Here is a 16,603-nt window from a genome sequence, read left to right on the forward strand (position 1 = left end):
TCAATAAAGAGAAAAATAAATAAGAGAATCCAAAGTACAAAAGTCTTTAAAAATCAGAGAATCTAAAAAACAGTAAATCAAGAACAGGTCCCTATGACATCCAAATCCAAAGTCATTATTCAAAATCCTAGAGAGAGTGAGACAGCATTGTGGCGTCCCAGGCAACTGAGGGTTCTACTGCGACTATTGTCTTTGGAGGCTCTACCCCCTTTGGCTCAATATTCAAAAGGCTAGGATGCTTTTGTTGTTCATGTACTGGTGTGGAATTCCACATTTGTTTCTGTTTACATTATGCTTATTTATTTATTTTTTTAATTTAGGAAGCTATGATGTATGATATCTGCAAAATTCCTGCCTCTCTGTCATATACTCAGGTGTTATTCTCATTTCTGGCTTGTGTTTTCTACAAATTTGATATGTCCTTACTATGAAACCTTTTGAAAAGATCTTCACTTTTGCGTATCTTCTCAACTAGTTGGTTATTACTGTTTTTTGTCATCCTAACTTGGCGGTAACCCTGAGTGTGTCTCAGGCTCAGAATTCTATGTAAAAATGTGTTTAAGGATAAGCTTTGCAAGGTTTCACATTATTAAAGGATGTTTAGTATTTATTGAGTCAAAGTTATTTCTTTAAAAACGTGGTATATATGCATTTGCCTTGTGAAATTGTGTTCTCAAGTTCAGTGTGTTCTATAAATTTTAAAAAGTATCTTGCCTTCTCTAGTGTTTTATAATGAAAGCTATTGGTCACAGAGCACCACCAGAAAATAAAAGCTTCAAAACTTACCAAATGCATTCATTTTTCAAGCCAAGAGTGTAGTGAGTATTGACCCACATCTTGAGATTACATACACATTGTAAAATAGCATATACATATCATTTTCAACCAAAGAAAATACCAATATTATGAGTTTCAGGTATTTTAAAAGAAGACCAACTGTGTGTGCTCCTTCAGTGTTTGTCTTCCTCTGCAATAACCTTTCATCCCTATGAACATGGTTTCCTCTCAAAGGACAAAATCACAGTAAACTTCACCTGTCATATGCTTGGTATCTTTACTTCCACATTTATGTGAGCAATCCTTTTAACATACAAGCCAATAGAAAACACATCCTTACTTAAAGAAAAACAGTGCCAGGAATATGTGATGAAATGTTTATTTCCAGATCCCTTTTGTTGTCACAATCATGCAGTGGAAACATGAAAGGTATGTTTTCTTATACCAAATGTTTTGCCACTTTAAGTGAATATATTTGTTAAGTTTTTAGACTTTGTTTCATGGTGGTGCTCTATGCCCACAACCTTCCATTATAGAATACAAAATATTTTAAAAAATGTGTTCAAAAGTTAAGTGTTTTCTATACAATTTCCCAAGGTAACTGCAAAGAATTGTGAAGAAATAACTTTGACTTGAAGAATGCCAAATGTATCCTTTAAGCCCAAACCATTCTCAGATTAGGGTAATGCTCAAGACAGTATCCTGTTACCATCTAGTTATGCATATCACTATGAGTTTTGCCGCATTGAGGTAGCTCATGAGTGGGACAGAGCTTTCAGGTAAAGCACAAAGGTGTGTAATTGAGAAGCTGTAAAGCCACTTTTAAAACAAACTGAACCTGAATCACCAGTTCAATCGAGTGATAGTGATGACGATGTGAATTGGTCGTCAGACATTGACATGGATAGTGAAACTGATACACACTGCACTATGTGACCAATCTGCCTTGATATGCCTGGTCACTTGATATTCCTGGTCACTTAATTTGGTGTAACACTGCAGCAGGGTGCAGTATGTGTGTGGCAAAAAGGTGAAATGATTATGATCAAGTGGACGGACAAGAAAGGCATTAGCCCAGTAAGCACTATTCATAATACAACAACTGTCAATGTTCGTGTCAGGGGAAATATGGAAGTCACTAAGCCTTGATCTGTGTGCCTACAGTAACACAGTGGGCATGACCATCATTCAGACCAGGTACTAGCATTGTACCCTGTTATACACAGACAACTGAAAAATTATTATAGGAATATAAGAAACATGCTGAGACCCATCACTGTCTGTGTGGTGCTTGCATGGTTTCCCTGTGTATGAGTAATTTTAATGCGTACTCGGGTGTTCTCTCCATAATTCAGAAATGAGCAAGTTGGGTTAACTAGTGATGCTAAGTTGTAGAACTATAAATGTATGTATGCATTAGCAAGCCAGCAGTGGGCTGGCATCCAGTCTAAAGTTGGTACCTGCCTTGCATTAAATTAACTTGCTTATGATGAGAGAGAAGTGGACTTTTTACTAAAGGGAATTTAACTTGAGGAGAAAAGACTCTGGAATGAAAACAAAGAAGTGAAATCTGTGCCAATGAGATACTTTTTACTTCATCAGTGCATGGATTTATGAAGAGGGCACTTCCTGCATCATAGTTATATAGCAGACTAAAAGCAGTGCACATTACAGAATGAACAAGATAAGTTGATGCCAGCAGTCTACATAGTGCAATAATTACTGTTCTAGGACCTTATTAATAATTTAATGTCTTTTTATTTTGCTTCTGTCACAGGATGTGTGATTCAGCCCCCGTCCACTTGTGTCTCCAAGGTGCTGGGGATGTAACAATGGTAGGAACTGGAGTGAAGCTGGAGGAGATTGAAGGAGAAACAGGCAGAGTTCCAAATCAAATGACTGGGCAGGTTTCTCCATGTAGAACACCCTGCTCGACACATACACCTCAGGTGAGATCTTTTGTTCTGTCAATCCCTTTGGACCTTAAAGAAAATCCAACTGAAGCCAAACAAGCAATTGCTTCCCATCACTTTAATGCTGCTGTTTCACACCTACGATATCTATTTATGTCTTTCAAAAGTATGTGTCATGTATGGCACTATTGGTTTATGTGTTGTTTTATATAGCCTCTTTCATATCTATTTACGATTAGTTCATCCTATTCAATTTCATTTTTTTTTTGTTTTTGTGTAGTTCTTTTCACTGAGTGCAGACTTGGAGAGCAGAAAAAAATCCAGTGGTGAAATGCAATTACAGGTGGACTAAAGATCACTTTTTTCAACATCAGAATAAAGCATAACTGCTGAAGGGATGACAGCAGGGAGCTTTGTTAATTGTTTGTTACATTTAAAATTTGTGATACATAGCAATGTGCTGACCAATTCGTATGAAATTGAATTTGCAGTGCAACTTTACAAAAACATTCAAGAAACAAAATGAAACGGTGCTTTGCCACATTAGCACATACACCACGTTCCAAATTATTATGCAAATGATATTTTTCTCTGATTTTCCTAAATAGGCGATGCAAGTGGCAGTCAGCATAATTTTTGAGTCATCAACCATTAGAGTATAATGCAAATGTTACTGAACAAAGCTCCTAATGATAACGGTATGTTTTTCAAAAATAAAAAAGTTAAAATGCACCGTTCTAAATTATTACACACAACAGAGTTAAGGTTGTAAAGAACTGAAAATGATCATATGTTGAATTTGCAGCATTAGGAGGTCATATTTACTGGAATCAAAAGCTATTTCAATCAAAAACATCTTAACAGGTCAAGTTACATATTAACATAGGACCTCTTATTTGATAGCAGCTTCACAATTCTTGCATCTATTGAACTTGTGAGTTTTTGGAGAGTTTCTGCTTGAATTTCTTTTCAGGATTTCAGAATAGCCTCCCAGAGCTGCTGTTTGGATGTAAACTGCCTCCCACCCTCATAGATCTTTTGCTTGAGGATGCTCCAAAGGTTCTCAATAGGATTGAGGTCAGAGGAGGATGGAGGCCACACCATGAGTTTCTCTCCTTTTATGCCAATAGCAGCCAATGATGCAGAGGTATTCCTTGCAGTATGAGTTGGTGCATTGTCATGCATGAAGATGGTTTTGTTATGGAAAGCACGGTTCTTCTTTGTGTACCATGGAAGAAAGTGGTCAGTCAGAAACTCCACATAATTTTCAGAGGTCATTTTCACACCTTCAGGGACTGACCAGCCCTCTCCCCATGATTCTGGCCCAAAACATGACTCCGCCATCTCCTTGCTGACCATGCAGCCTTGTTGGGACATGGTGGCCGTCCACCAACCATCCACCACTCCATCCATCTGGACCATCCAGGGTTGCACGGAACTCATCTGTAAACAAGACTGTTTGAAAATTAGTCTTCATGTAGTTCTGGGCCCACTGCAGCCATTTCTGCTTGTGAGCATTGGTTAGGGATGGCCGAATAGAAGATTTATGCATAACTGCAGTCCTCTGGAGAATCCTGCTCCTTGATGTTTGCAGGACTCCAGAGGCACCAGCAGCTTCAAATACCTGTTTGCTGCTTTGTAATGGCATTTTAGCAGCTGCTCTCATAATCCGATGTATTTGTCTGGCAGAAACCTTCCTCATTTGCCTTTATCTGCACAAAACCGTGTGTGCTCTGAGTCAGCCACAAATCTTTTAACAGTACGATGATCATGCTTAAGTTTTCGTGAAATTTCTAAGGTTTTCATACCATGTCCAAAGCATTCAATTATTTCATGCTTTTCGGCAGCAGAGAGATCCTTTTTCTTTCCCATATTGCTTGAAAATGGTGGTCTGCTTAATAATGTGGAATGTCCTTCTTCACTAGTTTTTCCTTTAATTGGGCTCACCTGGCAAACTAATTATCACAGGCATCCGAGATTGATTTCAGTGATCAAAAGAGCCCTGAGACCCAATACCATCCATGAGTTTAATTGAAAACAAAATATTTAATCTTTATGACACATAAATACAATTTGCATAATAATTTGGAACGCGGTGTACATTTTAATCTAATCTGCAACTTTTCCTCAATGTACAAAATCATGGCAAAATTTATTCTACTAAAGAATGTGAAAAGGAGGAAGCAGATAGAGCACACATAATTGTAAGTAGTATAGAGATGCTTCTCCAAACTGGTAAAATCCATTGGCCTGGGTAGGTGACCATGAGTGAGCCTCCAGTTGGATCCTGGCTTGGATCAGCTTATATAGTTGGAAAAAATTAGTGCAGATGATGTTACCTCTGAATTTAAATGAGTGGTGCAAGGTAGAACTGGTGGTTTGAATGTCTAGGCAGGCAATGCATGAGGTTGATGAAAGTATGAAGAGGCACATGGAAAGAGCTATAGAAGGTTGGGTCAGCTGTAGGAGACAGCGAATTTGGCTGCAGAATAACCCTTAGGGTACACTGTTCCAAAAAAATTCAAACCCCTCCAAAAACCAAAATTTGTAATTTTTGGGTTTCATAAATGAAATTGCATGCAAAACAAATTTTAGGGATAATTTTATAAAACTAATGTAAAATGAAAATCTGCTGTTTCATTTATCTCTATTGGTATATGTTGGAAATGTTCTTTATCAATGCTCAATGCCTAATTTTATTGTCAGCGGCTTTTGGCACCCCGGACTGTTTTTACTCTGAGAAATGGAGTCACTCTGCTCCCCTTCAATGCTTTCTGCCATGAATAACTGATTTAATATGAATTAGGTTTTCATGTTAAAAGTTACAGGTTTTTCAGGCAAAAAAAAAAATGAAATCATTTTAATAATTAAAAAAAAAATTATATATTTTTGGCTATGTTCTTATTTTAAATTGTATTTTTGTCTTGTTTTTTAGGAAAGTTCACCTAGCAGGGAAAAGGTGAATGTATCTACATCACTGAGTCCTGAAATATCCCAAAAGCATCACGAGAGGCTTGAATTCAACAGAAATATCCATGAGGGTGAGTGGCACAGTTAAAGTACAAGTCAAAATATTTTTTCATCATTTCCTAAGAAAAATTACTTTTTAAATTAATCATAATTTTTAAATAAAAAAAATGTATCCACTTCAAAGCTGAGAATATCTCTTCTTGGCGTTACACATATATCAGCACAGTTTGTATCAAATTGTTTTCTCAAAAGTATAATTTATTTCTGTGGGACTCCCAACATTTGTAAAGCTTTCTGATTGTTTACTTCACTTCATTTTCATCTTAATTATGTGACAACCTTGCATGCCTAGGACTGGGATTATTTGTAGCTGGTTTCATCAATGGTGTAGTTGTAATTATACTCTGAAGGGACTGCTGCTCTCATTTTACCATATGTCTTTATTATATTTGACTAAATAAATGACAAAACATTTAGCCTTATGTGTATGAAACAGAGTAAACCAATGAGGAACTGCAACAGAAACATTAAAGACAGAGAAAAAAAGAGAGTATTGGAGAAACAGACAGAGTAAAGTGCATAGTTTGTACTGATAATGAGATTCAGGTCAACTTGTGATTGGTAGAAAATGTAACTAATGCCTACTGAAGAGTAAAGTCTGCAGTCATAGTCTGAAAACTCCATGTCTATTGGCATGTCCCCTTTGTCATATAAGAGTGTAAGCGGGGAGAAGCAATGAAAGACAAAAGAACTAAGCAGTCATCTGCCCTTAGCGGAGATTTGTCTATTGGTTTTATTAACTGCAGTCACACTTTGCTTAGCAAGTGACTGTGTATGTTATGACTGTATTTTCCCCCAAGGCAAAAACAAGCTAGGGAGTAGGCCAGAAAGCTTACCCAGCAGGGGTAACCATAACTTAAGCCTGGCACCCAAGGCAACCTGCTGGCTTCATTTGGAACAGGCTCAAAATTGAGGAGCTTGCAAAACAACTATAAATATCTCAAAATGAAGTTTTAGAATTTTTAATTCCTTATTAAGGTGTGCTATTGTACTTAACATTAAAAAATAATTCATTAAAAAATTGATGTATATAAAAAGAGCTAAAAGACATACACAACCACAAAAAAAACCCTCTGCAATCATTTGTTAAAATCCACAAATGTAATATTGGGGAGGTTTGGGAATTAAGAAATACAGCTATTAGTTGTGCCTTGTATAAGATCACGGTCTGTGTGTGATATTTGCGTGTTCTACCTGTGTCAGTGTACATTTTCCTTTTAATGCTTGAGTTTTCCTCCCACATCACGAACACATACTGGTTAGGTTAACTGACAACTCTAAACTGGCACTGCATAGGTGCGTGCGTGTGTGTGTGTGTGTGTATGCATGCTGTGCAGGTGATTGGTGCCCCATCCAGGATGAATTCCCAACTTATGCCTTTTGCTGCCTAGATTTACAGGTAAGGAAATGAATGGTTGCCTAGAAAGTCATTTTGCACACTAGATTACCTGATACTTTCTCTTTGCTTCACAGTCATGCCAACCATTGAGAAACTACTGAACAGTGACTGGAAAGATAAACTGTTGGGAAAAGGATCTGTTAACAGCAAGGAGCTCAAAGGTGAGAGCACAGATGGAATATCTTACTTGAGTCACTTGAGTGAACAAAAAGCTGTTGGCAATATGCAGTTTGGTTATTCTGGCAAATATGGATGACTGCTTTTATCGTGAAATCTCTTTCTCAAACCTCAGCTACATAAATAAAAAGACCTACGGCACATTTTCAAAACTGATATGCTTCCTTTTTTATCCAGTCAAAAGAATGGGGTCTATCAATTTATTATTATTATGTTTTTACTTTTTATTATATTATTATATACTGGGTGGCACAGTAGTGCAATTGATTAATTTTGCTGCCTCACAACTAGAACGTCCTGGATTCACAAGTGGAGTTTTGATCTTCTTCATGGTTTTTGTGGGTTTTTCTCTCACGTCTTTTCATCCTGAAGATGTGCAGGTTAGGTTAATTGACAAATCACAGACTGTCCCACTGTGGTGGTTTGTGTGGAATAAGATGGCTCTGTCATAAACTGACCCTCTGTCTTGGGTTGGCTCTTGACTTGTGCCCAGTTTTGCTAGGATGGGCTCCAGCCGCCTGCAACCTAGAACTGAATTAAGAAGATTTGAGAATGTATTGGAATTTTATTATTTATTTGGAAAATGTCAAATGTACAAGATTAGGATATTATTCGTTTGATTAGATGTGCCTTTTATTATTTTTAAATAATATTTTTTATTTGAACATGACCCAGTCACATAACTTCACAATATTTGCAAATGTGCAGTATTCTTGGCCATTCTATACCACCCCAAGACACACAAGGCGTAAACCTTGTACTTAGCCATGCAAGCATTTCATTTTACTGTGTACACCATATGTGACAGTAAATCTGAGATAAAGTGATTACACTACGTTTTTTAATCAGTGCATAGTCTTGCATTTTTTGAAAAAGGCAACACTGTTTTCTACCTGTATATTATCATTAAGTTCACAACATCTATCAATGCATTAAACGCTTTTTGAAATTAAAAATAAAAAAAACAAACACACACCACAAATTAACTGATGGAGCCATGTTACAGTTGAACAGAATGAAGCGTGATTTTTTTTCCAATAGCTGAAGAAGATGCTGTTTTTCAGAATGTGATAAGGATGGTGCTTTTAAATGAGTAATAGTAATTAGTGACTTGAGGGTTTTTGTTCATAGACATGCATTCAAACCTGCCATATATGAGTCAGTACTAATTGTATGTTTTTATGCTAATGGAAAGTTGGGATTTTTTTCAGTTTTTAGCTTTAAATGATTCAGCTTTAAATCACCTTTGTAACATTAATGAATACTGCAATTACTGGTGTCCTTTAATAAAGAGATCTGCTGCAATCTCTTTTAGCCAGCTCCACCAAAGGACCCCCACTACCACCACCACCACCATTGCCTCTTTGGACCCCCATTGTAAATGCTTTGTACATTCCCTGCTGTTTATATTTTACTTTTTTTCACCTGTTGTTTTCTGTACCAAATTTAAAACATTCAATTCATTACATGGGTTGTGTAACAATGTAGCCTGTAAACGTCATTTGTGTTTGTTAAACATAATTCATTATTAGAACCTTATTGTCTGGCTAAAGAAGGTTGAACATACAACTGATGAAAAAAGGTAATGAAATGCTTGAGTGAACAATGTGAAAATGTAAACATGTGATAATGATAATATATCCTCAAAATTCACATTATTCCTATTAGTGGTTTCAATTGAAAAGAATACACTTTCCTGTAAAATTCTGTTTCACAGTGATGAAAAGCCAAGTCAATAGGAAAAGCAGGAATTGGTCTATGGCAGAAATGCTTCACTCATGGGCAATTGCATGTAGCATATTCAGTAGTAAGCATCTCAAGTGAACTGATAATATTAGCCATTCTAAAAAATAATACAATTACTGTACAAAGAAAAATACTTAGTTACATACTACTTATCTAATCTAATCTAGTTAACATACAATGTCCTGGATAACACAGCTAATCATGTTAAAAAATGAGACTGATATATTCTTTATGGCTATTAGGAACTCCAGAAAGTCTGGCAGAGAAGGAACTCCAGCTTCTTGTGATGATCAACCAGCTGTCCAATTTGAGGGAGCAGCTCCTCTGTGCTCACTCCGAACAAAGAAACATGGCGGCCATGTTGTTTGAGAAGCAGCAGCAGCAAATGGAGCTGGCCAGGCAGCAGCAAGAACAGGTGCAACAGCGGGGCAATGGCATGTGGGAGTTCTAAGTGTTTTTGATTTGAACAGCCCATTACAGGGCTCAGTTTACAGGTGTTCCTTTTCAGGCTACTCATCCCAGTGTTCCTATTTCAGATTGCCAAGCAGCAGCAGCAACTAATTCAACAACAACATAAAATTAACCTCCTCCAACAACAAATTCAGGTAAGAGGAGTAGGGGAACAATTATGTCAGAACTCGCCGTACCTGTCTGATATTGTATTGTTTGATTTGAGCTCATTTCTGAATAAAAATAATGTTTTCTTGGTACCACACATTTTCACTCCAGTGTTTCCACCATCTTAATTAGTTTATTGGGTCATTTAATCACAGAGTACAGTCAAATTCTCCCTTGCATGTACCAATCAACATGCAACATTTTGCCATTCTCTGGCATTGTGATTTGTAAGTGTAATTACTTTACCTTTAATCTTAGAACGCATGTCCACCATCTTTTATGGACTAAATTTACCTACAAAAATAAAAACATACAGCAATGCACCAGAAATCATAGGGTGAAAAGGATGAACCAAGTGAACTAGAAAGACAGATGTCTATGGCTCATAGTCATGTCTAGTGTTCACTGATGAACAGAATTTTTCAAGGTAGACCAATAAAGAAAGTTGTGTCCCAAAAAAATGGTCTGTTATTGTGTTTGCTTCTCTCTTTGAGACTTAATATTTTGATTTGTTACAGCAGGTGAACATGCCCTATGTCATGATACCAGCCTTCCATCCCAATGCTCAGCCTCTTCCCGTCCCTTCTGATGCGCAGATAGGGCTGCCAATTCAGCCCATTCCTTGTAAACCAGGTAAGAGGTGTTTCTTTAGCTCTCAATATTCTGACAAACTCCATTTATCTCTTCTGTCAGTGTTGAGTTACTTTAAAACAGTTCAGCACTAATCCATTACATGAAGGATTTCACAAATTCACTGGCTTACTGTCCATAGCGGTCACACTACTTTGTTTTATGGTGAGAGTCGATAGAGAACAAAACATGTGCATTTGTCCGGCAGGAAGACCGCAGCATGCAAATGTGGTATGCCGCTTTTTTTTTTTTTTGCGAGAGTAGTAATTTAAAAACAAGTACACAAAATGAGAGTCAATTGTCCACTGAAACTCAAAAGGTCTTTTATAAGATTTATTTTAATTTTGCCAGGCGGCAGCCGTGATGCAAATTAGGATTTGAATATGGTAAAAGCCAAAGCTCTTCTTTGTTTGAGCAAGCAAGGTTTTTGAGGAACTGCGCAGCTTGATCCAGCTCTGCATTATGCTCAGCTCTTGTTATTGCCTATCTAACGTGGAGACGAAGGCACTTTGTGAGATTAAGTGAAAAAAGCGTAAAGCACAGACTCATCAGCAATTAAGTCTTTTACGCACATAATTGAATTTGCTGTTTTTTTGTTATCTAATTTATGCTAAGCCCTGATGTCAGTGTATCTATATATGGTTACATTTTGGGTGCAATTTCTGCAGAATGGTTTCTTTTCAGTATGAATCGCTTGCTTCTTCCCATTGCTACAGGGTTAAGTTTTCGTGGCCCAGACTTGGGTGGGACTGATATGAAAATTGGATGGATCATATAGGAAAAAGTGACACAAAAGATTGTATGCTAAAACAGAAAGTTGTATGGAAATATAATGTAAAAATTCTAATTCAGCATATCAACATCATAACAAAACAAGGAAATCATAGCAATGTATTAAAAACAAAGACCTAAAGAAGAAGTAGTAGTAGTTGTAATAGTGGTAGTATTGTCATGTGTGCAAGGTACTGTGATGCGTGAGTCACTGTCATGCATCCAAAGGAAGATGCTGAGTTCAAAGGCTTCAGGAAAACCAACTTTATTTCAATTAAAACAGGAACAGTCTGGGTCTTTATTCAAACGGGAGCTACCACTTTAGTACACATAGACACAGCAGACAAGCAGTGATTGGGCCAAGTTAGTGGCTGGGTTAGACTGTTCCCTGCATCAGCTATTGGGCGACAGGCATATTACACAGCGAGGCTGTGAACTTGCGGTTGCATCGATGACTGGCAAGTTAACCCTGACTGTGTTAACAGAGTTTCAGCGCGTTTCAGCGAGTTTGGACTTATACCAAACAGGATGTATACCAAACAATTTTTTCCCATAAGAAATACAGGGAAAATGATTAACCCATTCCCATGAAAAAAAAAATCCTGTGGTTATTGGCATATTAATAATAATAATAATAATAAATTTTATTTGTACTGCACTTTATATAAACAATCTCAAAGTGCTACAGAGTAAAATAAAGTAATAAAACAAAAAGACCTAAAAAAAAAAAAATACTTCAATAATAAAATATCTTTCTAAAAAGATACGTTTTTAAATCTCATTTAAAAATATCAATCGACTGTGGAACTCTCAGGTAATCTGGGAGGGCGTTCCACAGTCTCGGCACCACAGAAGAAAAGGCCCTGTCACCCATGCTGCTAAGCTTAGTTCTGGGAACTTGAAGTGTAATGTGTACAGAGTGGAGGGTACATGAAGAAGTATGACGGGTAAGGAGTTCCTGTGAATAATGGGGGGCATGCCCATAAATACACTGATGAGTAAGGAGGGAAACCTTATACTCTATTCTAAGTGAAACAGGGAGCCAATGAAGGGTTTTCAAAATAGGAGTGATGTGGTCATACTTTATCACCCTCATCAGAATTGTGGCAGCACAGTTCTGAATATACTGGAGTCTCTGGATACTCTTACCAGGAATCCCGATAAAAAGCGCATTACAATAGTCCAACCTGGAGGAGACAAAGGCATGAACAAGTCTCTCTGCATCTGCCAGGGTAAGTATAGGGCGGAGTTTAGCAATGCTCTTGAGATGATAAAAAGAAGATTTACAAAGATATTTAACATGGGTGTCAAAAGTGAGTTGAGAATCCATTTTAACACCCAAATTAGTGACAGATATAGAAAGAGGAATGTTTTGACCAGAGAATGTAATACCAGTAATGACAGAAGAACGAAGATGATGTGGTGTGCCAACTAAGATGGCATCTGTTTTGGATCTGTTCAACTGAAGAAAGTTAAGCCTCATCCATGCCTCTATCACCTCAAAGTAGATATTGGCAGAGAAGCATTAACGGAGGTAGGAGTAGTCCTGAGGTAAAGCTCAGTGTCATTAGCATAACAATGGAAGGATAAACCATGTCTGCCAATGACAGTTCCAAGGGGAAGCATATAGATGTTGGAGAGAATAGGGCCCAAAACAGAGCTCCGTGGGACACCACAGGTAACATTGTGGGTGTAAGATTTTGCGCTACCCAAGGCAACATACTCAGTTCTACCAGTCAGGTACGATGTAAACCAGTTAAGAACACTATTGGACTTTCTGGAAATGTATTGCAGGCGATGAAGGAGAATGTTATGGTCTATCGTGTCAAAAGCAGCTGTCAGACCAAGAAGGATAAGTAGAGAAGGAGAACCAGTATCTGCTGTCATTAGAAGGTCATTAGTAACCCTGACCAGGGCTGTTTCAGTACTATGGCCAGGGCGAAAACCAGACTTAAACTTCTCAAACAAGTTATTCAGTTTGAGGTGATCATGAAGTTGAGCTGCAACTATTTTCTCCAGAACTTTAGAAAGAAATGGAAGATTGGAGATGGGCCTAATGTTAGAGAGAACTTCAGGATCAAGGGTGGATTTTTTCAATAGAGGTCTGATGACAGCAGTTTTTAATACAGAAGGAATATAACAAGTCAAAAGAGAATGATTTATAATCATAGTGATAAGTGGAGAAACAGCAGAGATGTTGGCTGAAGGGAAAGGGTCCAGGGCACTAGTAGACGATTTCATTTTCCTGATAATGGCCTCCACCTCTTCCCATGTGGTAACAGAGAAAGAGCAAAGGGGCTGAACAATCTCAGACAATGAATCGACAGTTGGAAATGGCAGGGTGTCCATGGTAGAAAGATGCAAGCGGATGTTATCAACCTTTTGTTTAAAAAAATTGATATGCATGTTGCACCTCTTATTGGTAATCTCAGAGTAAACAAATGAAGGAGGTTTTAGGTGATTTGTAGTTGAGAAAAGTTTTTTGGGATTCCTGGCACTATTACTAATAATAGTGGAATAGAACCTGGACCGTGCAACCTTCAAAGCTTCTGCATACGCCCTCTTATGTTCCCTATAAGCCTGTTTATGAACAGTCAATCCAGAAGCCGCTCAAGGACACGCCCGGCCGCCTTCATTTTTCGCAGCTCACAGGTATACCAGGGAGCTGAGCACGAAAATGAGACGGACCTAGATGTTGAAAGGGACGTGAAGGTCCAGGAGATTGCTTAGGGTCTGGTTGTAGAAATCCACAAGGTCATCAACAGTGTAGGAGCTGGTAAAATCAGAGGAGAATCTAACAGCTCAAGGAAATCAGCAGTGAGATAACCTGTGGGATTGTCAACTTGAATATTTATATCTCCAAGGATTATGATGTTAGCAGAAGTAGCACAAAGTGTTGTGAAAAGATCAGTCATTTCAGGGATGAAGGCAGAATTTGGTTGTGGAGGTCGATAAATAAGGAGAACAGTCATGGGAGTAGGGGGCTTACATTTAAATGCAAGGCACTCGCAGGAAGATATTGCGGGTAGCAAGATAGGGGACAACCCCAGATCCTGACGGTGGATGATAGCTAAGCCACCACCACGCCCAGTACTGCGTGCTGCCTCCAAGTAGCTGTAGCCAGAAGGACAGGCTTCATTTAGAGCAGAGTAAACCTCTGACTGATGCCAGGTTTCTGTTAGACACATGAAGTCAAGTCCTTTCTCCCTAATATGTTCTTCAATCAATGCAGATTTATTACCAATGGATTGAGAATTAAAGAATTAAAATTTGACCAATAACAGAAGTAAATCTCTGTACAGGTCGTAAGACATTAAATTCCACTCCACGCTGCTTAAAATCCGCTCCATAACACAATTCCAACCGAGGATGTAGGGATATCGCAGCGTTTTTTACAATGGCTCAGGTATTTCCTATGCTAGAGTGCAGAGATCTCACGGTATTTCCAATGTTAATAGCAGTTGGGGCAACGGTGCTCTGATGACGTGTCGAATGTGCGACGAGTGACCAGAAAGATGGAATGCCGGTAGCAGAGGACTTTTGCTGATTATGAAAGACAAACTTTTGACCAGAGCCTCTATGAATGTAACGAGGACAGCGAAGAAGTCCAAGTTCTTCAACAGTAGGGATAACAACATCAGGAGTGGTTCCAGGATTAAAGTTGTAAGCTGGAATACCTGAACACCATTCTGACCAAAAAGGAAGGAAGGCCATCCAGACAGCGCCGTATAATCCAAAACAGATGACAACACCGTATATCCAGGCACCAGGTGAGTAAACAATAAAAAAAAACTTGATAAAATCCATAGCAGACGGCCAAACAGTGTATACGGGCGTCAGGCAAATAAACAACAACAACTTTAACTTAAACTCAGAGTCCAAACAAAGTCAGAGTCAGAGGGAGAAGCGGCGAGCATTCAACGCCAGCGTCCTGTCCTCTCTGTAACCATTGATGGGGTTGTATAAAATAATTTAAACACTGCTTAATACTAAGATACATAAATACAAAAACAATTAGATGAAATAAATGAAAATTTAACCTCACTTTACTTTTTAATAACGTCTTTGTTTGTCACAATCGTAGATACCGTTTTTCTCAGCATACGGTATGCAGCAGCCAAGTCCTGGATATGCATGCCACCTTCATACTTTTCAACAATCAATTCAAATATATGCAAAAAAGCACAAAATCACGTGAAAATTCAAAGACAGTTAAAGCGCGGGTTGTTCACTAAAAGCTAGAAACTGCCGTACTGACGCTCATGGGCAGTCGTGGCTTTGTCTCAAGAGAAGTAAACAAGGGTAGCGCGCAGGTTGTTCACTGAATGCTTGCAACTGGCATACTGACGCTCGTGGGCAGTCATGGCTTTGTCTCGAGAGAAGTAAACAAGGGTAGCGCGCTGTGTTCTAGCACACGAGTCGTATTCCAAACATAGGTCGTATACCAAGCAAAATTTTTCAAGTCCAAATAGGTTGGACTTATTCTGTATTAAAAACAAGGGCCTAGGAAGTAGAAGTAGTAATAGTGATAGAATTGTCATCTGTACAAGATACACTGAAATACTTTGTAGCATGTCTGACCAACATGCAACACAACCTCACTCTCCAATGGCAAGATTGTTCTCTAGTGTTAGAAATTCAGTGATAGCACAATCCTTGATTTTGCTGTTCTTGACACCCTTGTTAACTTGGTTTGAAAACAAAAAAACTACTAATTGTTTTTATAAACTTCCCAACAGCCATACTTTTTTAAAATTAGATGCATTCTTCTGAAAAGCAACTTAAGAAAACTTTGCACCTGAGAAAGCTACTCAAGTACAAGTATTAAAGTGTACTTAAGTATCAAAAGTAAACATAAGATCTATCTCTGTGTTATATATATATATATATATATATATATATATATATATATATATATATATATATATATATGTAAAAGAGTGAGGAGGAGACAGCAAAAAGGTTTGTGGTTTTCCGGCCCCGTATATTGTCGATAATCCACAATATATTCAAAAAATAAACGGTCAAAAATACAAAACTGTTCATATGTGCGACGCCTTAGCATGGCGTCGGCGGCCATTTTAAAGAGGAGGAGCCGGAAGTGGAGGAATGCTGGGAAGGAACCGTGAGGGAGGATGGGATCGATGACGTCAGGAAAGATGGCGGAGGAAGGGCGGAAGTAGACGTGGTGCGGGCAATACCCGGTCTTATGGTGGTGGAGTGTCTTTTTTTCTGTAAGGAAGCATAGGGAGAAAGTTAGTACCCCGCCATTCCCTGCCGGCGAATGTCTTCCCAGGTGTGTCAAGATCCTTCCGCGGTCTCCGACTCGTGCGGGGGACATGATCCCCCCCCCCCTTAGCCCAAGACCGTCAGGTCGGGCGGACCTAACCGAGAGGTCGTGGATACGAGAGAGAGCATCGGCGTTGGCCTGAAGGGTGCCCCGACGATAAGTGACGGTGAATATATAGGGTTGCAAATCCAGAAACCACCTGGTGACCCGCGGATTCGACTCTTTATGTAGGGACATCCACTGAAGTGCAGC

The 16,603-nt window shown here is 38.5% G+C and overlaps 1 protein-coding gene across 7 annotated transcripts in view; it reads left to right on the top strand.

Annotated features, from left to right (window-relative positions):
* Nucleotides 1-16,603, top strand: part of LOC120525853 (transcription factor SOX-13-like) — a 186,389-nt gene that overhangs the window by 122,366 nt on the left and 47,420 nt on the right. For 5 of the 7 annotated variants that reach the window (XM_039748486.1, XM_039748481.1, XM_039748485.1 and 2 more), the window contains exons 2-7: nucleotides 2,555-2,726; nucleotides 5,626-5,731; nucleotides 7,194-7,280; nucleotides 9,285-9,457; nucleotides 9,579-9,647; nucleotides 10,179-10,293. In XM_039748486.1, the coding sequence (XP_039604420.1) occupies nucleotides 2,556-2,726; nucleotides 5,626-5,731; nucleotides 7,194-7,280; nucleotides 9,285-9,457; nucleotides 9,579-9,647; nucleotides 10,179-10,293 (721 nt within the window). In that variant the 5' untranslated portion in view covers nucleotide 2,555. Of the gene's footprint in view, nucleotides 1-2,554; nucleotides 2,727-2,986; nucleotides 3,034-5,625; nucleotides 5,732-7,193; nucleotides 7,281-9,284; nucleotides 9,458-9,578; nucleotides 9,648-10,178; nucleotides 10,294-16,603 lie in introns of those variants that run through there. The other 2 variants (XM_039748487.1, XM_039748488.1) reach the window with 2 other exon arrangements.

The sequence above is a fragment of the Polypterus senegalus genome, chromosome 3 (genome assembly GCF_016835505.1).
Source record: "Polypterus senegalus isolate Bchr_013 chromosome 3, ASM1683550v1, whole genome shotgun sequence".
NCBI classification, from domain to species: Eukaryota; Metazoa; Chordata; class Cladistia; order Polypteriformes; family Polypteridae; genus Polypterus; species Polypterus senegalus.